At 49.2% G+C, this 26201-nt stretch overlaps 1 protein-coding gene across 1 annotated transcript in view; it reads right to left on the reverse strand.

Annotated features, from left to right (window-relative positions):
* Positions 1–26201, reverse strand: part of GALNT18 (polypeptide N-acetylgalactosaminyltransferase 18) — a 328800-nt gene that overhangs the window by 42601 nt on the left and 259998 nt on the right. The window contains exons 7-8 of the mRNA XM_002928032.4: positions 12371–12556; positions 4037–4174 (exon numbers count right to left, since the gene is read on the reverse strand). Of these exons, the coding sequence (XP_002928078.2) occupies positions 4037–4174; positions 12371–12556 (324 nt within the window). The remainder of the gene's footprint in view (positions 1–4036; positions 4175–12370; positions 12557–26201) is intronic.

The raw sequence follows: 26201 nt of genomic DNA on the forward strand, positions 1-26201 counted from the left end.
GAAGGGGTGCGGAACGGGACGACAAGAGGCACAGTTGTGCTCTAGGCTGACCCTGTTCTTGACACGGGCAAAGAACAGAATCAAATTCTTTTCTCTTGAGATTCCTTTCCTCTACCGGGTGACAGCATCTCAAACCCAGACTTGTGGTCTGGAGGTCCTGAAGAATTATAAACATGTGCCAGCTCCCTTGGCAGACAAACATCTATGCAGCAAATGCGCTTTTAAAAAACAACTATGTGGCTTGCCTTTGTGAGGGAGCCTGTGTCAACACACTCTGGACTTTTCCTGCAGCCCACAGAGAGATGGGTGTCACACCTGAAGCCGAGAACCATAATCCATTAGTGAGACCTGCTAACTGCTGTCGCAGAGAGAAAGGTCCAGAGAGCCTGATGTCAGACTTGGCTTTCTGCTAGGCTCTCAAAGCCATCCTCTGGGTGAGGAGGAGGGTGGTGCCTTTCGATAAAGTCCCCCCAGCTCTGCGTCATCCCTCCCCTGGGAAGCAGGTGGTGTGTTGATGCTGTCGGGACAGACAGGCTGGGATGGAATCCTGGCTCCAGCTGTGTAGTCGTGGACAGAGAACACACCTCCTTCTTGCCTGTTTTCTTCTCTCTCAAGTAGGGATAATACCAGTGCCTCCCCCGTAGGACTGTTAGGAGGGGTAAGAGCAACCGTATCCGCAAGCAGGGAGCACAGGGCCTGGCAAACGGCAACTGCGCAGTAACTGTTAGCTACTCCTGTTACTGCTATGACCTTGCTGACCGCCACCCAGGGCAACTAGCTGTTATGGCCGCCTCCATGCACCAGCTACCATGGTAAGCACGTGCCACCTCTCAGCCTCACAGGAACCCGGCCAGGTCGGCGATATTCTCTCTTTGAAGGATGAGGAACTGTGGCACGGCGGAAGGTCTGCCTCACGTCCCTGTCTGTGAGGCCACTCCCGGGGCACGGACACTTCCCCATGTCGCCTCTACTTACGCCTTCCCTTGGTCTGGCTAAATCATCCTTCTCCTCAGCTTCTCTGTCACTCTGGAAGTCTTTCCTGACCCAGGCCTGGGTGTCAGGCCATGGCCCTCTGCTTCACCAGCATCTCCACTTCTCCTACTGCTGTGCTTAGCATGCTGTGTCCCTGCCCCTTCCTCACGTGCCTGTCTCCCCCATCTGACCAGGCTAGGTCTGAAGCTTTCTCATCGGCTCTGACACTGGCCAGCCCTGGCACACAGAAGAATATATGTGGAATGAATGAATGAATGAAGACAATGAACAAATGAATGGCGTTCCCAAATGAATAATGTTGGCAAATGGATGAATGGCAAGTTCTTCCCATCATGCAAATGGCGACAATCCTGAGACTATGAAAAATGCCCCATGAGAGGGTATGACTATAGCTTTTAAGGTTTTGTAGATTGTCAAGATTGCACAGAGAGTCATTGGCAAAGCTAACTTTCCAGAAGCTGGTAGGTCTGTTTCTAGATGTTGCTCCATCTCTGCTTTCAGCACGAGAGCTGGGATTCATCCAAAGACCCTGCCTCTTGGACACGGGGCTCAGTGATCCAGGGGAGACCCATGCCCACACAATGGGGCCCACAGGAGTCATTAATGGGACCTGTTAGTGGATTAATGGGTTAGGTTATAGACTTGACCCTGGCCTCAGTGAAAGTCCCAGGAGGTTATTTGACCTGAGCAATGTAGTTTGTCATCAGTTGGAATGGAAAATGTAAAAAGAAACTGAGAAGACATCTGGTCACTGCATTTCAGAATAAAAATAATCACCAGGAAGAATGATTCAGCCTCAGCAAATCCTCTTGCTCTTGCGGCTGTGTCCTGCTTTGCCCATCTTCACCCTTTTGCCCCCATTAAGAGTTCATTATGCTCCTTGACAAGAGAGCGTGGCTCTGCTCTGTCAGAGCCCAGCCTGTGGAGGAGCCAGAAGGGAGGGGAGGCTGGCTGGGCCCTGAGCAGCGGCTGACAGATGGACATATGGGGGGTCAGAGACCTCTGCCAGCCCCAGGGATGGCTAGCACTGCTCAGTCCTTTGGGATGATGAGAGAGTGACTTTTCAGCCAATCAGAGTAAAAACAGCTCGAACTATGGACTCAGACAGATTCACATCACAGCCCTGTATCTGCCACTTACTGTTGGATCAGCTAAAGGTTTCTGGGTATGGCGGAAAGAGGGTCACATGGTAAACCTGTTGTACGTGTCTTTAAGAGGAGACCCCTTTTGCTTGGAAGGCAAGGATGCCTTTAGCCAAGACCCGGAACTGCAATGGCCACACACACACACACACACACACACACACACACACACACACACTCCCCTCCACTGTTTCTTTCCCACCGTGGCTCATACTGTTCAATTACAGCTGACGGCTTGGTGAGAACACGAATCCAGAAGCTGGCCCTGGCTCACAGGGGTTTGGGGCCAAGAGTTTCTCCAGAGCCACAGCAGCATAAGCATCCTTTCTGGATTGGGTCCCACCATGGCCAAGGGTCATACACAACTTGCTGTGGGCACAGTGTGGGGGCACCAGGAACATCTGTGTCCTTAGAAAGGCCCCAGAGTGGGGGGCACATGGGGCTGATGGGCACTTCAGAGTCGGTGTGTTCCCATGGGGACAACAGGATATGGAGCCTCAGGTAATAGCTGGGTGGCATTGGCTAAGAAGCTTTCTGGCACCCAAATTACACCAGCCTGAGAAGTAGAGAGGGAAGGTGCCACTGAGTGATTTCCTCAGGACGTGTCAACCATGCCATGGAAACTCTTGTGGGATGATATGACTTCTTCCTACAGGTTGGCCTGCTAGACAACAGAGGTCTGATGGGGGGTGGGGAGATTCCTGGGATCCTGCCTCTGTGTCCTGTAGAATCCTAGGATGTCAGAGTTGGGAGGCCCACAGAGAACATAGAGGCCAGTCCTCAGCTAGCATTCTTCTTCCTCTTCCAGGAAGATGCTCTGCTGAGGCAAGCCTTGAACTCGGTTCTGACCACAGCTTATCTAAGGAAGAGGCCGCAGGTTTCCCTTTGAGTTTCATCCTGGGATATCAAAAAGGTCTGAGGGGATACTTTCCAAAGGGAAGAAGCAGAGTGATATCAGAAGCTGATGTCTTAGACTCAGTTTCTCTGCTGTTGACCTATGTGAACATGGGAAGGTCACTTTGCCTTTCTGTTTTGGCGTCAGTAACCTATGTAGTTTTGAGGGCTTAGAACTGTCAGCAGAAAAGCTCTATGTGTTCAGGAAGCAAAAACCAGGTGAGATACCAAAAAACCAATCAGGTATCATTAAAAATACTTTAAGAGTTGAATGGTCCTGGGAACACTGGGAGAAGGGTAGAGTTTATCATATTCAAAGCATTTTAACCTTAGAACATACAAATTGTCAGGATACATAAGATATTTATATATCTTAGACTTTGTTCTACTCTAGGGGCACAGTATTATTTTGTCCCATTTAACAGAGGAAAAAACCAAGGCCCACAGATGTTAAGACACTTGACTGACAAGTGGCTTGGTCAAGATTGGAACCAGGTCTGTCTGGATCCAAACCCTGTGCTCTGCCTTCCATCGGGGCAACTGCTCTGTGCCAATCAATAGTGGTCCTAAAACATTCCCCAAAATACAGTGAACTGGAGAAGGTTGTGTTCCAGAATTCCTTTCCTGGAGGCTGTGTGTGTGAGTGGAAAGTGGAAGCCCTTAGCAAGGGGAGGCACGCAGGCTGGTTTCTAGAACCTCAGACACCCATGCTGGGGGAGCAGTAGGTGTTTGTTATGTTACCTTGTAAGCCTACCCTAACTGCAGGTTTTTGTCTTATTAAGTAGATGTGCAGGTTTGAGGCTGGAGCTAAATTGCTTAAGACCCTAAAGCTGCCTCTGGTCTACTGGTCTACCAGGGGTCCCACATGGGAGGCTGCCTCTTGTCCACTGGTCTCCTAGAGGTCCCGCATGAGGTTGCAGTCTCCTTCTGTCCTTTCCCCCCACCCCGGATCTCTATCTGGCCCTCCTTTCTGTGTCTTCATGAAGCCCCAGGGGGCCGCTTCTTACCACCCCGTAGGCAATGATGTCCGAGTACATCCTCATCTCTGGGTACACGCTGACCAGGTACCACCGGAAAGTCTTGCACTGCAGCTGTTTCCTCAGAGCCTTCCTCGCCGTGATGTCCCCAATGTCGATCCCCGAGTCCTGCACAGGTATGCAAATGCAGAGCTCCCACCACTGCCGGGTGCAGCTGCTCCCCAGACCTCCCCACCTGGGTTCCTGGACACTGTCTAGTGAAGGGAGGACGTGGGGACTTAGCTCATTCGTTTCCCCGCATGTGTGTAACCCCACGACCGTCCTCATGTGGACACTGAAACATGAGGGCAGCACTGATGGGGACTGTCGTCCAGAGCCATTGAAAACAAATGAAAGAGAAAAAGCTGTGGCCCAGATGTAGGTGAAAGAAACCGAAGTGCACAGCTGGAGTGAGGTTTTTTCCTATCTCATGATAGAAGATGAGAGGTTCTGAGCTGTGCAGGGAGAGAGAGAGAGGGAAAGGGGAGAGTTGAGGATGGAATGATACTAATTCAAATACGACTCCTAATCATTGTGACAGCGAAGGCTTGTAGAACACTTGTGAAGTGCGAGCTTCTGTTCTGCCTGAGACCGGCCCGAGTGTTTCCGTTTACGCGCTGTGGTCCATTTACACCTACGGGGTAGCACTGTTCTACAGATGCCGAACTGAGACAAAGAGGGGTTCAGCGACCTCTTGCCCGAAGTCCTACAGCTGATAAGAGGTGGAGCTGAGATTCGAACCCCCTCAACCTGGGTCTGGAGTTTGCGCTTTTAACCTGTGTTATGCTTCTGGATGAGCCTGCCCTTCCGCCTCCTAAGACCCAAGCTCTTGTGGGAGCCGCAGAGTTTCTCTCAGCTTGGGGGTCTCAGTGTAGAGAGTACTTGTGTCTGTCACTTGCCAGGGATATCAGAGAGGTGGCTCCTGAGCCATCACCGAACAGCAGGCAAGGAGTAGTGATGGAGACATGGATGTGTCCTTGAGTTAGTGAGAGGGAGAAGCCCCCACGTTTCTTGTGGTCCCAGAGTAGAGCGGAGAACAGGGAGTCCCCGGGCCTGCACACCAGCCATGGAGCTGGGCACAGACCAGCTGAGGAAGAGCTGATGTCACAGCTGAGGACAGTGAGGAGTCCCTGCAGCTCGGGGTCGGGTGGGGGACTCAGTGGCATCTCAGAGGGTGACACCATGGAGCCAGGGACCAAATAGGTCCTGTGCTATCTCATGAGACACCAGCCCAGAGTGGGGAGAGAGGAGGACAGCAAGATACACTCTCTCACTGACACCACAGCTCCTGTGCTGGCTGTGTGAACCCCCGGGTTCTAGCATCAACTCTGGGGTCAGGTTCTCGGGCTTGGGAAGATCATGAAATGGACTGAAATGGACAGAGTTTATGTTTGAAGTGTCTGAGAAAAATCACAAAGATGGCCGCTGCACGTATGCACACCTAATGGGAACGAAGTGTTTGGTATTAGACATGGGGGCTCGGGTAACAACAAAGTGCAGATACAGAAGAAATGCACTTATTTTTTCCTACCAGAATTTAGGCAACAGAAAAAACTTGAACCTGCTACGCCCGAAGGTTTAAGTTTCGGACTGTTACGGTACCATGTCAGCGAGGACCTATCTTCTGAGGACATCTTGATGACCTCATCTATGATTTGCCTGCTCCTCGGCTCCTGCCCAGAGCCCTTCCAGCAACTGCTACTTGGCCTGTCTCTGCTGGATTCAGGAAACATATTCGACTGCTCTCTGTGACCCTGACCTACCACTGAGCCTGAGCTATATGGATGAGACCAGGTCGAGAAAATATTTATAAAGTCTTGAACAGAGCAACTGGCAATACATGTGACCTACTCACTCCCCCCACCCTCACCTCAAGGGACCTGTTAAGTATTAGCCCTTTAAACTTCTCTGCACCTTACCCTTATATCATAAAGCTATTTGCCAGGACCCAGGCCTTCCCCCTTCATGGTATAATTGCCTTTATACGAAAACTAACATTGTGTCTCAGCTTTTATGGGAAGCCACTAGAAGGACCTGTCTCTGGAAAGCCTTCATGTTTTCTTAAATTCGGGGTTCCCATGGGAAAACTTTCTACACTCAGGATCAAGGGAAAGTTTGTCTCTCTCCTTATGATCTAATGGAAGGTGGGAGAACTATCCATCAGAGGTCCATTTCTACTTTAACTTCTAGGAGACTCAAGGATCAGAGCTTTGCTCAGCTTATATTTCCGGTTATCATGCCCCTTCCCTCTTCCTATTTATTTATTTATTTATTTGACACAGAGACAGCCAGTGAGAGAGACAGCCAGTGAGAGAGAGACAAGCAGGGGGAGTGGGAGAGGAAGAAGCAGGCTCCCAGCAGAGGAGCCCAATGTGGGGCTCGATCCCAGAACGCTGGGATCATGCCCTGAGCTGAAGGCAGATGCTTAATGACTGAGCCACCCAGTTGCCCCTTCTCTTCCTATTATTAATTGACTTTTGCCTTTCTGTTTTAATGGTTCAGCATGTCTGTACCGCATGTTTACTGTAAATTGCATCAAACCCTTTTCAGATTAGGGGCAGAAATTGTTATACACAACTAATGAATTGTTGAACACTACCACAGAAACTTATGATGTATATATGCTGGCTAACTGAACATAATACAAAGAAATTGAGAAATAAGCAAACTTTCTCAGAGAAGGTCATGTTGGCCCATATTATTAAAAAAACAATAAACATATCTTCCTTCTTTGCCAAATACCTAGTGTGTTGAATAGTGTCTCCAGCAAAATTCATGTCTACCCAGAACCTACGAATGTGATCTTATTTGGAAATTGGATCATTGCAGATGGAATTCATTAGAGATCTGTAGATGAAATAATTCTGGATTTAGGGTGAGCTCTAAATGCAATGACCAGTATCTTCATAAGAGAGAGGAGGAGGTTTGAACACGCAGAGACAGAGACAGGGGCTGAGACTGGAGTGATGCACTGACAAGCCAAGGAATGCCAGGAGCCCAGGAGCCACCAAAAACTGGAAAGGCAAGAAATATCCTCCCCTAGAGCCTTCAGAGGGAGCAGAGCACTGCCAGCACCTTGATGTCGGGCTTCTGGGCTCCACAACTGTGAGAGAACCAAATTCTGTTGTTGAAAGCTCCTCGATTTGTGGTAACTGGTTATGGCAGCCCTTGGAAACGAACAGGCTCACCACACAAAAAGCTGTCGGGTACCCCTGCCCCAGTGTGTGCGGCCACACGCACCCTGACTCATAGCCAAACCTAAAGAAGGGTTTAGGTGAGTCCTCCCTGGTACACAGCCTGTCTTTGGGCAAGAGGAAGTGGAGGTGGGTCTAGAGTTCCCGAACCCTGTGTGAGAAAATATTGATGCTTTACGGCACACCGACTTTCCGTTTGTTGATAAGCAAACTGATTTTCAATTAAAACGGGAGGGACATGAGAGCTGGCGGCTCCTCTGGCCTTCCAAAAGCTTGGGACTGAACGTGGTAAGGAAGCGGTGAGAGGGGACGGCTCAGCGCAGAAGGCCACCGAGGAGGAGGGCGGCCTGGCAAGGGCACTTTAAAGCTGGGGTGGGAAGGCGGCAGGCCTAAGCCAGGCCAGCCACAGCAAGAGGTAATGCTTCTCTGGTGCTTTTTCTACTGGCCGGGCACTGATCAAAGTCTCTACGTACACTGATTTATTTAACTCTCAAGGCAGCCGCTGGGCAGGGTCGAAGGGGCCCAGCTCTGTCCCCGCAGCTAGGATGCTGCAGACAAAAGGTGAAGTCAAACAGGGAACGGATGTACTTGCGGCTGAGCACAGGCATTGGGATGCCAGCCCACCAAGGGCAGCTGGGGACGCTCTTGGGGAAAACACGGGGGGCACGTGGCACCCACAGTTCCTCCCTCTTCTTTTTTTGTCAGTTCATCTTCAGGACGTGCCAGGTGTTGTCCTAAGCACTGTGCATACAAACAGGAAGAAGGCACGGACTTCGCCTGAAAGGAGGATCTGGAAGATCCAGACAAGTGAACAGTCTCTCTGCACACAATGTGGAGCACGTAGGGAAGCAGAGCTTACAGGAGAGCAGACGAGGAAGGAGCCCTTAGTCCCTCTCATTGTGTGGGGCAGCCAGGATGGCAGGGAAGGGAGGGTGAGCAGTCACAGAAGGCTTCCTGGAGTAGGTGATGCTCAGGGTGGATTTGGAAAGACTAGCAGCATGAGCTAAACCAGTATTACTCAAACCTGGCAGCCCCAAACCACCACCCAGAAAGTTTTTAACAGATTCTGGCACCACTAGGCACCTACTCATCAGAATTTCTAAGGATGAGACCCAGAAGCAGTATTTTTAAAAAGCTCTTCAAGTGATTCTAATGCGGTTGGTCTGCAGATGTGCTTTTAGGAGCCACTGACCAAGGGAGAAAGGAATGACACACACCGCCAGCAGATACATTTGTTAATAAGCATCAGCAAGGCTTTACTGAGCTCTGACCATGAGCCCTGCCTTGTGCGAGGCCTGGCAACACAAAGGGGAAGAACACACTGTGTCCCCAGAAAGCCTGGAGTCTAATGCAGTGGTTCTCAGCCCTGGATGGACATGAGAATCCCTGAAGAGCTTTCCAAAAAAAAAGGTCCCTGGTCCCCTTCCAAACCAATTAAGTCATAATCTCTGGGGCTGGAGCACAAGTGATTTTAGAGTTCTGCCAGATTTGAGAGCCCCTGGTTTAATGAGAGAAAGAGAGAGAGGCTTTTACAGAACAGAACATTCCTTTACAGGGTGATGATGCAATGACAGAGACATGCAGGCAAAGGGGCATTTTCTCCCACGGAGGTGGACTTCCTAGAGGAGGGGTCCCCGGCGCTGAGTCTAATAGGGTGGAGAGAAATGGGTAGGGTGGAGGCTGGGGAAGAGGCAGTGGGTGGGGAATTCTAAGCAGAGAGGACAGAATGAGCGAGAGGCGAGAAAGCATGTGGAACGGACTCTGGAGTTCTCACTGTCCCTGCAGTCCACGATCTCCAGGACAGGGTGGGGGCAGGGGGCTGGAGGCGGGCAGAAGACAAAGCAGGTCAAACAGTGAGCTTAATGCCTGGTCTTGTGCACAGTGGAGAGTCCTTTAGATTTTAAGCAGGGCAATGACGTGGTCACTGTGAGTTTGTTTTGTTTTGTTTTGTTTAAAGATAACTTTGGGTAGTATGGATGATAGATGTGAAGGGGATAAGGCTTGAGCCAGGAAAGCCAGTCTGACGCTCTTGCAGAGGAAGAGACAAGGCTTGAAGTCAGGCGTGATGGGGCTGGGGATGGACAGGCGAGAGCTCGGTGATGGGCTGGGAGCGGGGCTTGAGGGAAAGAAGGATCAAAGGAAGCTGCTCAGTAGCTGTGGGCGGACGGCGGTATCCTACACTGTGGGGGGAGGAAGGACAGGAGCAGCTCTGGGGGGAGGATGGTCTCCGTTTTGGCAGACTCAGTCTGAAGTGCCCAAGGCAGCACCCAGAGATGTGCAGCTGTAGGTCTGAAGCTAAAGGCAGAAGTCAGGGCTAGAGATCTTAGTTAGGAAGTCATCAACAGACAGAAGCACCCAGGAACAGATGGAGCCACCAGGGAGATGATGGATAATGAGAGAGGCTGGCCAAGGAGGGATCCCTGGGTGCACTTACGCATCCGAGGGAGGTGAGAGTTGCCCACAAGGGAATTAGGAGCAATCAGAGAGAGATGGGAAAATAGTGGGCTGTGGCATCATGGAGCCAAGTGAGTACAGAGTTTCAAGGGAAAGGTGGGATCTTGTAGGTTAAAGACTTTAAAATGTCCATTAAGCAGTTAGGATGCTTTGTCACAAGCAATGTTGTGCAATACTGGTATATGATTTGAGAAGTGAATAGAGGGGAAAAGGTGTTGACTCTTTCCAAAAGCCTGAGAAGTAGGAGGGGGAATTTGACAAAGCAGGGAACAGCGGGGGTCAAGGGATAGATTTTTAAAAAACACACTGACCTCTTCCTTTTCCACCTGAGCCTTTATCCTGGACACTCCCATCCCTCATCTGCCTTTCTTGAGTTCAGTCTCCTCTCCTCCCACCCAGTTGACTGGGTTTGAACTACCCTTCTGAGGAGTCACGACACACACTGAGTTTCATCATTTTCCAATTACTTTTCTCACTTGCTTCTCTGCCATTCATTGGGTTTAATGTCCATGTCGACATCTGGCAGCCACAATGAGGCGAGAAGTCTAAAAGGTTTGCAGGTTTGGGGTGCAGAGAGAAGGTGGCAGGAGTATGGACAGGACTTTGCTAAGGGACTGGGGACCTATGATGCTTTACTGCTAAGTTCCTGGGGGACTTTCCAAGCGTTCTTAACATTTTGCTATCAGAGGACACCCACAGTGGTGGTCAGCATGCTCCCCAGAACACCGTGATCCAACGCCCACAGCCACAGATGGGTCCAGCAGGCACTGCTGCTTCCCTAGAAACACTCCCACTGTCAGGAATGCAATCCTGGGGCTGGTTCATTAAGGTTGCCCGCACCCTGGCTGGTACTTCTTGGCTCCTCATTCTTCTCTCTACTGCTGAAATGTCACTGGTTGTGGGAGTACACCTCCCAACCCAAGCCTCCTTCCCCGTGGTGGTGGTGGTGGTGATGGGGGGCTGCCTAAAAGCTCCCGCCTGTGGCCCAGCCTATTTTCTCAATCACTTAGCCAGACCCATTAGCTGGGTCAAGAGATCAGGGAACAGGGCCTTCATATGGAAACTTCAGGCAAAAATCAACCATTTCCCTTTTAGGAAGAAAGAACTAAAACTTTTTAAAGGACTCCCAAGGGGGAAAGAAGGAGGTCACGCCATCAACAGCTGTCTCACATAGACAATGCAACATAAGCAATGATCTCCAGGCAGACAGGCTGGTAAGCAGGTTGGGACCCTGTGGCTGGCATCTGTTGGGTTCTCCCAACTCAGTGGTCCAAGGTCGTTTTCATATGACATGTGGCAAGGCTGAACAAATCTACTAGAGAAACATTGCTTTCTCCCTGGAGCTTCTTCTTCTTTTTTTAATGTTTTTTTATTATATTATGTTAGTCACCATTCAGTTCATCCCTGGTTTCTGATGTAAAGTTCGAGGATTCATTAGTTGCGTATAACACCCAGTGCACCATGCAATACGTGCCCTCCTTACTACCCATCACCAGCCTATCCCATTCCCCCACCTCCTCCCCTCTGAAGCCCTCAGTTTGTTTCTCAGAGTCCATAGTCTCTCGTGCTTCATTCTCCCTGGGGCTTCTTAAGTGTCGGTGACAAGAGGGATAGAGGACAGTGGCAGGCAATGATGACATTCTGTGAAGGTTAGAAACAGCCTAAACATGTCCAGAACAGTTTACTTCTCCTCCTGGGGGTCCCTGTGAGAGTGTATCCCCTTCCAAGGCATGTGGTTCAAGAAATCTCAAAGGCATATAGACGTTCCTTATTGCTCTGCTCAAAGGTTCAATGGAGAAGCCTGAATCCAGTCTACAGGGAGATTAAGGTGCGTTTTGTGAATTCTGGTAATTTCTGGTATATTTATATAGCAGAGAAACTGAGGACCTGGGAACATGAGGTAAACTTGGAGCCATCTGCTCCAATGTTCTAATTTATTTATTTAAAAAAATATTTATTTATTTATTTATTTAAGAGGGAGAGAGAGAGAGAGAGAGAGAGAGCAAGTGAGCATGAGTAGGTGGAGGGGCAGAGGGAGAGGGAGAAGCAGACTCCATGCTGTGTGTGGAGCCCAATGTGGGGCTCGGTCCCAGGACCCTGAGATCATGACCAGAGCCAAAGTCAGATACCCAACTGACCAAGCCACAACCAAAATGAGGACACTGATGGGGCACCTGGGTGGCACAGTTGGTTAAACATCTGACTCTTAGTTTTGTCTCAGGTCGTGATGTCAGGGTCATGGGATTGGGCCCACACTGGGCTCTGCACTCAGCATGGAGTCTGCTTGGGTTTCTCTCTCCCTCTGTCCCTCTTTCCTATATGGCTTCTCTCTAAAATAAATAAATAAATTTAAAATAAAATAAAATAAAATAAAATAAAATAAAATAAAATAATAAAATAAAATAAAATGAGGATACTGAGGTCGGGAGAGAAGACGTCTTCCTTTAAGCATGCTGCCCAGGGACAGGAGTGGGGATAAGACAAAGCTTAACGCCTCATGGTCAGCCTCCTTTCTTCCACATGTGGTGTCTTTTGGGGCTGAGAGTATACCCTAGTATGGATCACAAGACTCTGGTGGATCCATGGGAAGAAGGGTTTAGTCCCATAATTTTTGCTTTTGTGTTTTTTTTTTCCCCCAGCCAACCCACAAAACCCCATCCTCACAGGGGCTTCCTACCTCTTGCGGTATGTTCCATGCCATGTAGACATGGCTTTTGAATTCGTCCATCCAGACTTCAGCCACCCTGAGGGCATTCCTGCGGACATGGGCCGTGAGGTCCTCCGTGTAGGGCTTGTGGGCTCGCTCAATGTGGGCAATCCGAGAGCAAGGCAGGACTTCCACGCTGCCACCACACTGCCACACCTGTAGGAGACACAGAGCCACTCATCAGTGCCCACTAAACCAGACCACAGGTGACCACTCAGGCTGAGCACGGCCAACTCCAGCTCTCTCCATCTTGTCTCTCAGAGGACCACTGTCTGCAGAGCCACTGAGCTCTCCCTTATTTCCACTCTGGTTTCGGGAAGATGATTGGGTCCGTTTGTGTCTTGTTTCTTGTATCCATGGATTTAACAGCAAAGAATTCATGCACCTTCTCTTTCCATTCCTTCTACCCTGCAAGGAAGAGACTAAACATTTTGTGACCAAAGATCTGGGTTTTCCTTGCCCCGGTGGAGAAGTTAACAAAAATGGTCTCTGCTGCAGTGCTTGACGTGGAGGAAGCCACAGAGTCTCCCAGCAGAGGCAGCATCCTAAAACGGACCACATGGGCCTGGACACAGAGTAGTGATCACCAGAAGGAGAGAGCCAGGTGCCCGTCTTCTGGTCCATCTGTCCTCAGCCCTGAGTTCTGATAGAACCCAAGAGAGAGGGAGATACAAAGAAAGGAATCATGCGAAACTTCTCGCTGACCTCAGTGACTAAGAGCTTGAACTAGATGCAATTTGATTTAAAAGAAAATAAAGAAAAATGATCTTCTGTTCTGAGTGTCGAGGGACAGTGTCTTGGAGGCCTTGCCACAATCATTCCAGCCACTCTGAACTTTGAATGTTCTGGAATGTGCACATCCTTTTGTGCCTTTAGGCTTTAGCCCATTCTATGTGTCATTTTAGAATGCCACTACTTCTCCAGCTGAACAAATATAATCTCTCAAGATCTTGGCCACATGACCTCTCCATTGTGGGGTCTTTGTGCAATTCTTGGGGGCAGAACCAATCGCTCCCTCCTCTGGCCCTCAAAGCTTTTGCTCTCACGACTTCTGCTTACCTGCTCCTGGGGCCTGACCCCCCCAGCCCTCCAGCCCAGGGCTTGCACCCCTGTGCACTCGATGGCACAGCCTCCTTCACTCTGTGTTCCTAGATGGAAGAACCCACATCTCACTCAGTTTTTGTCTCCAGCACCTAACACAAGGCCTGGCACAGACAGGTGCTTTGCAAGTACTTCTTGAATAAATATGTGGCTGATGGCATTTAATCACTCAATCATCGATAAGTGATGGATGCTTAATAAATGTGGGACAAATCTGAAATACTGGGCCAGAGCTGATGAATGAGGCTTCTGAGGGAGCAGTCATCATCTCTGAGTGGACAGCAGAGGCCGCGTGCCAGCTACTGTCAACTGGAGAGTTTGGTAGATAATGTTCACACTTATAAATCGTATCCATCAACGACCATAGGTCTTCATCCAAGATAAGGTCAACTTTGTTTTTTCTTTGTTTTTTTTTAATTCAAGTGTAGTTAACATACGGTGTTATGTTAGTTTCAGGTGTACAATTAATGATTCAACAATTCTATACATTTCTCAGTGTTCACCAAGATAAGTGCACTCTAAGGTCAACTCTGAATTTTGCTTAATTACCCCTGGAGTTAGGAAGTGAATGCCTTCTCGTCTGCCCATCTATTTCACACCAGTTGGTTGGTCACTCTAGGCTGTCAGAGTTGGAAGGCAACTGATTGCCTTTCCACTTTCTGAGCTTGTCTTGCATTTAGTGTATTATTTAGAGCCAATGGAAAGGAAATGAGCCTTCCCACTGGGTGTCTGCCATGTGCCAGGTACTGGACTGTGCACGCGGGCAGGTGGCACCGTGTGGTGGTTATGAGCAGACGATTTGGAACCACACTACTTGGATTTAAATCCTGGCTCTGTTTCCTGTTAGCTGCATGACCTTGGGTGAGTCACTCCATCTCGCTGTGTTTCAGTTTCCTCCTCTCAAATGGGGATTATAATAGCGCCTCTCTCGTGAGGTTACCGAGGAGATTAAAGTGATTATATACAGAATGCTTAGGAAAATGCCTGGCACATAATAAGCATGCCATCAGCTCAGCTGTTACTATACAAATGATATTCAGCGGGGTCTTCAGAATAACTCTGTGAGGCAGTTGTTCATGTCTCCAGTTCCAAATGGGGAAACTGAGACTAAAGGCTGTCCCTGGGCCAAGGCCACACAGCTGGTACTGAAGAGAAAAGGACCTGTCTGATCCCCACCGAAGTTCATGGAAGAGAGGAAGCCATGGAAGGCCCCAGGCTATGCACCTTTATTTCCATGACCTATACATTCTGGGGATCGTGCTGACTTCCAATTCACTTTGCTCAGATTTGCAATGAAAGCCTGTGAATACTGTCTATATGTTCCTGACAACACAAAGAGTCAGGGTAATTATTCTTTTGCAACTGGAACGGAGGCTATTACTTGGCATATTTCGGCAACACAACACAGAACATGATTCGTAACAAAGCTCTCTTACAAGACCTGTTTCTCGAAGAGTCGGTTCACCATTTCACCTTAGAGTGGGCGCATCTGCTGTGGTTCCAGTCGGAAGGGTGGCAGCCACACCTCCCGTCTGCCCTCAGTGCACAGTAAAAGGAACGGGGTGATCTCACTCACGGGCTCTCGAACCCACTCCCGTTCTCCTGCATTATGGCCACGGCCCTTGTCCAGACCACTGTCGTGTTTCATCAGGACTCTGGAACAGCCTCCAAACAACTGATCTCCCTCCTGCCTTCCTCGTCCAGTCTCTTCTCTCAGCAGCCAGAGGGATCTTTGCGAGGCGTAAAGCGGATCACGTCCCCCTGTAGTTACCAGCACAGCCCTGAGGTTCCTGGGGCCTGGCCCCGCCCAGCCTTCCAGCCCAGGGCTTGCACCCCTGTGCACTCGATGGCACAGCCTCGCTGACGGTTTTCACTTCCTCCAGCATGCTGGTTGTTCTCCCATCCCTGGGCTTCTGCACATGCAGTTACCGACTCCACCCCTGCCCAGGGTCTCCTACAGACGTGGGCAAACAGTGCCCAGGACAGATCATGGGATTCCAGCAGAGGTGGGGCTGGGCTAGGGGGGAGGACGTAGTATTTGAAAGCACAGCTTTGGAGCCAGTGAGAACTAGATGCAAATATTCTGCTCTGGCACCTGCTGCTGTGTCACCTTTGGCAGGCGACTTCTCTACCCAAGCCTCAGCGGTGCCCCGGGGAGGGGGATGTGCGGATTTGTGTTCAACCCTGGGCCTGCTTCAGTCTGAGCACTGGCAGTCAAGGAGGTAGGGGCAGGACACCTGAGTCCATTCTGTCCCCACTGTGTGTCTGCGAAGGGGCAACTTTGGCTCATTCAACCTCTTGTCCATGAGACACACATAACAGGAGTCACTTCTGCACTGGCTGTGGGCTCAGGAAGCTCCTGTGTACGTTATTATTTTATAATAACCTTATAATCACTGCTCTTGGGCTCTCCTGTACATCCACCTTCAGGGAAAAATATAACTGCAGAGGACTCACATGTCTGGCTGAAGCCCACGAGACAAGACACAGGCTGCCTTCCAGAGCGCCGGGCTCAGGGTGGAACAGTGCACCAGGCTCCTCCCTAGAGACTGAGAACACCTGTTAACCTAGAGGTCATCCCTGCTCTCCTCCCTTCTGTGCAAAGGAACTCGTCGATGCAGAGGATGATGGCATCTGTCTCGAAGGCAGCCTTTGGGTTCCTAGCAGTCTCTGGGCATCGGAGCAGAAGACGTGGACTCGGCATGTTTAGCCCACCACTTCTGGACCCTGCCCAATGCCACTGAGATAAACAAGAGAAAGCCGGCGTTCTCTGGTCCCCAGGTCATGAGCAGCTCTGCTGACCAATGACTTGACACACAGAGATTCTCAAAAGTCTTACCTACAGGTGACCTCGGAGACCCTCTCATGGAGGGTAGACAAAGGATAGGAAAGAGAACCACTGGCATTTGGACCTTGTGGAAGATGACATCATGAAACTTCCATGGAGGTTTGGGTGGGGCAGGGGATGAGGAAAGGAGGGAAGGGGAGCTCTGCCTGGGACATGTCACAGCTGGCAGGACGTAGAAAGACCTAAACCAGAAGGAGGCTACAGACAGGAAGGACTGTGCCAGAGAAGCAGAGCCACTGGGTGGAGGGCAAAGATGTGGGAGACAGTGATGGCTTAGCCTTGCAAGTTCCAGGGGGTGAGGGTGCCAAGGGAAGGAGGGCCGGGAAGGTGGGCACCAAAGACACGGCTAAAAAATGAAGGCCAAGTTTCAGTAACCAAGAAGGCCGATGAGGTCACAGGACACAGGAAGCACCTACAAGATGTACGGCTTGATTTTTACATGTAGTGCATGTGAGCCTGGCTTGTTAGAGCAAGTGAGGTCTGTGCTCAGTCCCGCGGGCACTGGGGACACCTGACACACGTCAGCCCTGGATGTAGGCTGGATCTTGTGGCTTCTGGATGGACACTGGGAGATAGATTTCTTGACCACACCAAGTTCTTTCCTGTCTCTGTGACTTTGCTCCTGCTATTCCATCTTTCTGGAATAATCCCCTCCCCCCCAGCACTTGTCACCCAGCTCAAATATTACCTCTCCGACTGCCCATTAGGTCCCCTCGGAATACTTACAGGGCCCCCACCCTTTTACTCAGTAACACTTAATCGCAACACTTCCATTTATGTATTTACTCTTTCCATGTCTTTCCCCTGCTCCCTGCTAGACTAGAAGCTCTAGGAAGACAAGGATCACATTGTATACACGGGCACAAGGCATTTAGTACACATACAATAGCCGTTATTTCAGTGTGTGACTCCTGCAATCCTAGAGTTTTGGGCTTTCACGGACTAAGGAGAGGCAGTTCTAACTTGCTCAGCTGGATCCCCTAATAAAGGCCATAAACATAAAATGTGGCCAGATTTTACCGAACACAATGACTTCCTTCAAACCCAAGTGGTTTTTCAGCAAAGCTCTGACATTTAAGTGCACACTGGCTGTAACTGAAGAGAGTCACTTTGGCTACAGAGCTTAAATTAACACTGTAAAACTTGGCAAGTCATCAAATGAGCATGGTGGAAAGCAGGCGGCTTCGTCTTGTGGCAAATGAACTCACTGCAGAGAGAGCCCTCTACCTGGCCAGTGCTTGCCCTCCTCCCACAGGGTAGTCGCTGGGCTTGCCCCCAGATGTGACCAAGAACAGGAAGCTATGGTAAACAACAGTCACTCAGCGTGGAGTAAAGTCTCACTCACCACCTGCCCCTCCCAGAGAGCCCTAATCCTAATATTGTTTCCAGAAAAGCTTGGAGCATCCACCTGGGGACCATATGGGAAAGCAGGTCTTGGGGCTGATAGAGTTTGAATCCTGCCTCTGTCACACATTAGCCTTTGACTTGAACCTGTCTTTGGATGTCAGTTGCCTTTTTATTGGGGATCACGCTGCCCCGGCAGGTTTAAGAGAGATGCTGTATGAAAAACTCCCATAAGCAAAGACAAGCATGTGGTAGGTTCTCAGGGAAGGTCAGGTTCCTGTTCCTTTCCAGGACTGGGAGCTGCTGGTACAAGGTCAGGGTCAAAAGATCTGGATTTAGGTTTTATTTGGCACTTATATAAACACGCCAGCCCCCGCCGCCCTGGCCTCTGAGCCTTATGTTTCTTCCAGCTGCCAAATGGAGGTACTGAACTCAATGATGTGAGAGATCCCTCCTCCTTCTCGCACTCTGTGATTCTACATTTTCTTGCCGGTACGTCAAATGACGCCCAGTATTGGAGACGTGACTGGCAGAGTTGTAAATCGAAGTTGTAAAATAGGGAGACATTGGAGGCAAGGCAACAGGATACGGTTTGACCATTTCTCCCACTCTGCAGTCTATGGTCAAGGATAGCAAATAACAATTCCATGTTAAATCCATTCTCTTGTTAATGTCCTTCTGAAGCACTGTGTTGAGAAGGATTCTGAGGCTCTGAATCCTTCTGAGAAGAATTCTTCGGGCTCCATGGAAAAGCATGCCACAATTTATTAGTAATGGTTACTGTAGGCAAGGAGTTAGGAGTGGTGGCATCTCAGCCTTGTACTTCATGGCCATGGACCACAGGATCCCACATCCTGTCCAGTTTTTTATCTCTTCATGACTTTTAATGATCTCTTTGCTCTTGGCAAAAAATGTTCCCAGTCTTCCTTTAGCCTATAAAGCCTCCTTCCTGCTCTCCATCCATCCAAAGCCAGCCTGGCCCAGCTCCTCCAAACTCCTGAAACACATGATTTGTACCACTCATGTGGTCCGTATTTCTTGGCTCACGTTGTTAATTATCTCTTTATGTGTAACTGCCTTGCCTAACTTGGCTGTGAAAGGCCGAGATGGAGTAGAAAGCCAAACCAGGCAGGCTGGGGGAAGGAAGAGACAAGGAGGATGGAGGTTGAGACCAAGGCCAGAGAATAGCTGGCAGAAGACCAGAAACTCATTTACAGGGTGGTTGTCGGGTCAGAAGTGCAGGCAAAGATGCCGAGCAGGGCCGTTGCAGAGCCTTCCTTCCCCGGGCGTCCTTCCATTCTGTGCCCGGGGCCCCTTGCTCACCTCCCCTAGGTCTCGCTCTGCATGGGGGTTAAGAAAGGATGACGGGTCAGGTCTGGGCAAAGCTACGACAAATGCCAGAAGCCAACAGCAAGCCAAGGTCAAGGGCATGAGGCCGAGGAGGAGTTGGAATGGGGACGATGTAAGATATGGAGCCAACCTCCTCCAGCCTGCATCTCGCTCCCATACTTGCCACCTTCAGCCTCCAGGGAAGGATCCCGTTCCTTCACAGGATTTGCAAGACCTCTGAGACCTGGTCCCTCCTGTTTGCTGCAGCATCATCTGCCATCCTCTGCTATCCTGTTACACTCACTTTTTTTACTTCCTAGGGCAGACCTAGGATCCCTGTTCTCGCATTTCTGCCCTGCACCCCATACCATTCCCTTTACTGGGATTTTCCCCCCAGGATACGTTTATTTGCCTAGTAATTCCTACCAACACTTCCTGGTGGCCTTAAATTTGGTTAAACGTTTCTGCTACATGTTGCCATATCACCTATCCTTCCTCTGGCAAAGCACTTATGATAGTTGTGTGCACGTGTACAATTAAAGACACGTGATCTAAGGAACAAGGGTTTACCTACCACCCTGCTAAAGAAACAGTACAGTAGCAGTAACTCAGAAAACTGTGTGCTCTTCCTCACTCCCAAAGGTAAGCCTGAATTTTGCTAATTTCCTTGCCATCAACCTACATTATCTATTTGGTTTTTTCTGTTTTTGAATGCTATATAAATGAAAGCATATTGTCTGCATTCTGCAACTTGCTTCTTGGTCCATTTATTTTCATCACCAGAGTGTTCCATTGTATAAATATACAGCAGTTTACTTACGCATCCTCTTCTTGGTCGACAGTCTGGTTGTTTCCAGTATAATGAGGAGCCCTTCCTGGAACAATCTCATACATGTGTCTTGGCGCCCAAGAGTGAGCACCTCTCCATGTATTTACACCCCAGTGGAATTTCTGAGGCATAGGTTGTATACACATTCAACTTTCCCCGGGAAAGAGAAACGCTTCCAAAGTGAGCATACCAAGTTCTGCTCCCACCAGCGCAGATGAGCTCTCAAGTTGCTTCACAATCTCGCTAACATTTGGCATTGTCCAACTTTTTAAATTCTTGCCAATGCAATGGGTGTGAAATTCACTCTTGCTGTAGCTTTCATTTGTGACTCCTTGGTTTTCAGTGAGCAGGAGCTTTATTCTGTTTCCAGGCCTGCCATACCCGCCTGCCAGAGAAGACCCATGGCCACCTAGCTCTCATGAAGGAATCGCTACGCCTCCACAGTGCCTGGCACGTGGTAGGTGCTTGATAGATACTCACATCATGAATGCAGGATCAAGAGTTGGGCCTTCATTCTGAATGGTCTCCAGTGTACTTTCCTTGGTGCTCTTCCAAGTTTCCAAGGGTAGATATTTCATTATTTTTAAGTGTAAGAAAACATTTTAAAAGTCTGACAATGCTTATTCTTCCAACAGACCCCACAGAAAAAACACTCTCTGGGGAGGCAGTTTCCCCAAGCCCTCCTCTTGCAGTAAACACTGCCAAAGAGTCCTCTGGACAGAATTGCTGCTTGGGAAAAAATGATGCTTTTTCTTGGAAGGTGTCCCTGAAGGGGTCTGATTTGGGGTCATCCTAAGAAGCACTTGAAGCAGTTTCCCTGTTTGAAAGGGATTCTTCATAACTATCAGAAAGCAGCAGGAGGATTCATCTGGCAGAATTCCAAAAAGAGACCAGCTGGGCTGGAATGTCTGGAAGTTTTTCATGAAGAAAAAGTTAAAAGGCTGTTTTGCAGGGACTTGAGATTTGCTGAAATAGCTTCTTACCTACAGGAAACCCAGGGGCAGTGATGGCTCCAGGCTCTGCAACTAACCCATCACACACAGAGGACTCTGCTTTTCCTCAGACCCCAGTGTTCTGACTATAAAGACTGGAGCCATGGGAGTTGACTTCCTCATGGGAAATTTCATGAGGATTGTTTTGTAAACATAAGGTCCTTGAGATTAGCAGGCATCTTTTAATGGTTCCAACCAAGTAGAGTTTATTCATGGTTACCACAGATCTCATACTGGCCAACAGGCCTGATTAATATTGCCCCACACTCAAGCTAGGCTGGATTCATGACAAAACGGAAGAAGTCAGACCTGAACATACTGAGGATGGCGAAGCGGAGCCAGGAGTAGGGTGGTCGACTCCTACTGCTCACTAAATATCTCTGTGCTCCCTCTGCACCTCCCATCCTCCCTTGGAGTCCGGGCGAACCATGTGAGCAGCTCAGCCCAACGCGACGGTACTTCCTGGCCAAGGTCGGCAAGGATCCAGCGTGAGAAGTTCATGAGCACTTCCACCTCTCTCCCTCCCAATCCGCTGCATGCTCAAGGCAGGATGACCGTGAAGTTCAAAGATGGGGATCCCCCTGAGGGAAGCAAGCCGAGTCACCACCTAGAGAACGGCCGCCAGGACAGCTTCCCACTAATGTGAGCAGGAAATGAACTTGCTCTGGGTTTAGCCTCTGGGACTCGGGGGCTACTGGTGCAGGTCTGATTAACACAAGCTGCCAAAGAGGCAAAGTGACCAAAGAGGCTTGGGCCCTGCAGCACTGATAATCAGGGGCTCCGTCTGTCGATGGGGACTTGGGAGTAGAGCGTTCCAGGCATGGGGAGACACGGTTCAGAAGGGGACAACTTCCCAAGTCCAGGTGATGAGTCCAGTCAGAGCAGGACCCCGCCAGGCGCTGAGGGTACAGAGAGTAGATTTAGTCCCAGGAGGCGGGAGAGGGAGCTGCCCGGAGAAGGCAGGTGTTAGGACCCCTGCAAAACAGGCTGTGGGTGAGTCTGCTTCATGTTCGGAACAGAGGTCAGAAAACCGAGAGAGAAAGCGGCAGGGTGGAAGAGGAAAAGGTTGGGGCTTGAAGGTCATGCACGGCTCAGGCTTGCTCAGAAGGCTAGGTAGCAGCCCTGTGGCCGCTCCACTAATTCTGGAGCCAGCCAGGTGAGTCCAGGGCTGCAGCCACACCTCAGCTTTGGTCAAGTCACGTGACAGGGCTGCCCCTCACAGCTGCCAACGCATGAAGCTGGGAAGGCTGGCTAGTTGCAGTCCAGGCATTTCTATTGAACCAAAACTACAGAAGCCCCACGCTCTGAGAGAGAAGTATTGGCTAAGTTCCAAATCAGGGTCCTGTTGACACATGTGCCTTCTACTCTAATCGAGGCTTTGTTTTGAGCTAAGATCTCTGGCCCCATTACCATCACTGATGCTGGTAGAGAATAATAATAACCTCGAATGTCACAGGGACTCGGGGAGCAATTTTCTGAAATCCAAATAAAACCCTTCTCATTGCTAGCCCGAGAGTCATTTTTATCGGAGAAGTTGGCCCATCCATTTACTCCAGAGTGTTCGGTGCCCTCTCTGGTGGGTTAAGTTCCTTTGAATTGCAGCGAGCAATTTCTCCTTGTGGACGTATTCAGAAAAGCCCGTTCTATCCAGCTGCTATTCAAAGCTGATCCCCTGGACTATGTTTAATTTATACTTTGCTATATGAAGATGAACCACTTACTCGTTTAAAGTGTTTCCTTTTTTATGTCTTTAATCAGTGGCTGTTTCTTTCCTCTCTCAGAAGCTTAATCTAATCAGAAACAAATTCCCACATATATGAATGGCTCATTAGCATGTCCCAATCAAATTCGGATGCCCCCTCAAAATGGTGACACTGGCGCAAAGGATGACTCTTTGGACCAATGTCCAGAGTATAGCCCATAGTATGTCAGGAGGGTCTTTTCTGAATTGCAGGGCAACCAGGAAGCACTGGACAAAAGGATACACTCTGTCACCACTACCCCCCACCCCCAGCACTTCAGGGGCCATATGACTCAGTGACATGTGTCACTGAGATGGCAGAGGTGGGAAAGTTTGGCCTTTTGGCAGACCTGGGGCACAGACATTAGAGGAAGCTATGTGTCTGGCCCAAGCATCACCCCCACATTTGGCTCAGTGGGACCCTGAAGGTTACCATTCAGCTGATAAAAAGGAATCTGGGATGCTGAACATTTTCTCACTCAGAAATGGCATTTGTTCTAAGCAGCTTTCCTCTTACTCCATTGGAATTCATATTTAAAAAGCTGGGGTGCTGGGTTTTCGCTTAGAGAGATTTGCCCTTTTCATACACATCAAAATGAATTGTCAGCCTGGGTATGATCTCTGAAAGGTACCTACAGTGAACTCACATTAAAAATGGGATTTATAAAGGAGAACAGCATCACGGTAGAGAACAGAAGGAGACCTAACAGATTACCTCCCATCATTTCCCAGGTGAGCAAAGTGAGACTCAAGGTCAGGTGATAATTTAGAAGCCGAGTAGGAAATGTATCCAAGCCCTGGGCCTCTTGATAGACAGAGGGTCCCTGTGGTTCAGAGCACAGGCTCTGAGGTTAAACAGTGTTGGTGTCAAAGCCTACATTTCTCATTCGCTGGACTGGTGACTTTTGGCAATTCATTCCACCTTCCAACATTCAATTTCCTTGTCTGTGAAATGGAGACAAAAATGACACATTGCAAAAATAGTTGTGAGAATTACAGGAGCTACATTCCTCTGAGCTCAAGATTTATATATACAACAGCCTACATGTCACCTCCACTCGTGTGTCTCTCCGGCATCGCAAGCTTGCCTTGTGCAAAACCATGTTCTCGATTTCCTTCCCTGCCTCCCCATTGTCCCCTAGTCTTCCTGTCGTCCACCTAATAGCCCAAGCCTAAAACCTCCACCAATAATTATGTGATTCATCCATAATTACATCCTCTTCCTCTGCCTCCACATCCAACAACACACCGGCAAATGCAGTCAGTTCTGCCTCTAAGTACAGCTTCAGCGTAATCACATCTCTCAATCTGCAGGGTCAACGGCCTGGTCCGAGCCGCCATCTCTATGTGTGGACAACTCTATCGACAGCTTCCCAAAAGCCTTTTTGCTTCAACCCTTGCTGCTCTGCAATCCACCTCCTAAAACTGTAAGTCCGATCATGTCCCTTCTCTGCTTTAATTCAATTCAACAGTCACTTACTGGGCACTTCCTACGTGCCAGGCACTGTTGTACGAGAGGAGAATTTTGTTACCGAGCAAAACAGACAAAATCCCTGACTTTCTGGATCTTACACTCTGTTTTCTGCTGTAGCACTTGCCATGAACTGAATTGTGTCCCCCTCCACCAAATTCATATGATGAACCCCTAACTCCCCCATGTGACTCTATTGGAATAGAGCCTTTAAGGAGGTGATTAAGTTAAATGAGGCCATAAGGGTGGAGCCTTGATCTGACAGAACTAGTGTCCTCGGAAGGACACAGTGAGAAGATGGTGGCATGCGAGCCAGGAAGAGAGGTCTTACGAGCACCCGACCATGCAGGCACCCTGATTTCAGACTTCTAGCTTCCAGAACTGTGAAAAAACAAATTTCCCTTGTTTAAGCCACCTCACCTATGTATTTTGTGATGGCAGTCCGAGTTGACTAATACAGCACTTACTGAAATTTTTAAAAAGATTTTATTTATTTATTTGACAGAGAGCACAAGCAGGGGGAGCGACAGAGGGAGAGGGAGAAGCAGGCCCCCCACTGCCCAGGGAGCTGATGTGGGGCTCCATCCCAGGACCCTGGGATCATGACCTGAGCAGAAGGCAGACGCTTAACTGACTGAGCCACCAGGCACCCTGAAATTTGTAATTATATATTTATTCTTTGTTTTCTTTCATCAGCTGTCTGTGCCATTAAGCCATTAGCTCCAAGAGGGAAGGGGCTGCTTTTTAAGCATTGTATGCTCAATGTTAAATATGTAATTCTAAGCATTGTATGCCCAAAGTCACATATGATAGGCACCTAACAAATGAGGTCCAAGTAAAGAACTGCATTAAATGTACACATAAAATTGTAAATTGAGTGACCCTATGCCCTGGTTTGCCCATGGTACTATTGGTTTATGCCTGTTGTTCCAGTTTGGGTGTTGGGAGTACCTCCTTTCACTCTCAAAAGTGTTCTGGTTGGGATAATAAATTGCAACTTTATTTATATATTTATTATTTATTTATATATGCCAAGTTTATAGGGCACAGCTTGATTTTGGATATGCTGAAAGCCAAGAAAACTGTCTTGAAATCATTACAAATATTTTATCTCCCCTACTTCATGATTTCTTTACATAACGACAATCCAGTGCAGTGAAAATCACACAAGCCGTGGAGACCCTCCCTGAAGAGCAGCACCTAAAGCAGGTGGAAGGAGGAAAGCAGGGCGCACCGCATTCCCCGCTCCACCACTTGTGGGGGCTGCACCAAGCAAGGATAGGGACTGGGGCCTGTCCCTTGGACTTTCCAAAACTAGAAGACAGCACACACATAGAGACAGGACCTGATGGGAGTAATTGTATTTCCTGGGGTACCTGACACCAGGGGTTAACTGTTTTCAGGACTGACTTTATGTTTAGGTAAGCTTGCTTGTGTGTAGAGGTAATTTCTGTAAACAGTCACCCACTAGCACTGGGAAATTGTATTGATCAGTATCCTCCTTTTTGCACCCCTTTACAAAGTAAGAGCATTATTATTATTATTATTATTTTTTGAGAGAGTGTGTGTGTGAGCGTGGGGAGGGGCAGAGGGAGAGGGAGAGAGGGAATCTCAAGCAGACTCCCCGCTGGGTTTAGCGCCTGATGCAGCTCAACACGGGCTCCACAGGGGACTTGATCCCGTGACCCTGCGATCATAACCTGAGCAGTAATCAAGAGTCCGCTGCCTAACCGACTGAGCCGCCCGAGTGGCCCCCAAGGAAAGAGGTTGTAATGGGAGTAGAGGTCTCTGAATTCCCCTTCTGCAATTTCAGATTTATGAATATCAGGTCTTGTCAAGAAAAAAGCACAACAGTGTCTGGAAGAGGAGGACAAGCGAAAAGGGGGGGGGGGAAGGAGGAGGGGAAGGGGAGGAGGCGGGGGAGCCCCTGCTCACTCTCCATCTGTCACTCTAAGGGACTGATTTTGGCCATGCCTAGTGGTCCCTTCCTGGAAAAGTAGAGCTACAGTGTAATGGTGGTAAGAGGCTACCTTCCAGCATCTGAGAGAAAACAGCAGGGAGACTCAGCAAAAGAAAAACAAAACACGAAAAAAGAAAAGAACCGAGAGAGAAAGAGAGAGAAAGGGAGAAAGAGAGATGGAGAGAA

The sequence above is a fragment of the Ailuropoda melanoleuca genome, chromosome 16, assembly GCF_002007445.2.
Source record: "Ailuropoda melanoleuca isolate Jingjing chromosome 16, ASM200744v2, whole genome shotgun sequence".
In the NCBI taxonomy this organism is placed as follows: domain Eukaryota; kingdom Metazoa; phylum Chordata; class Mammalia; order Carnivora; family Ursidae; genus Ailuropoda; species Ailuropoda melanoleuca.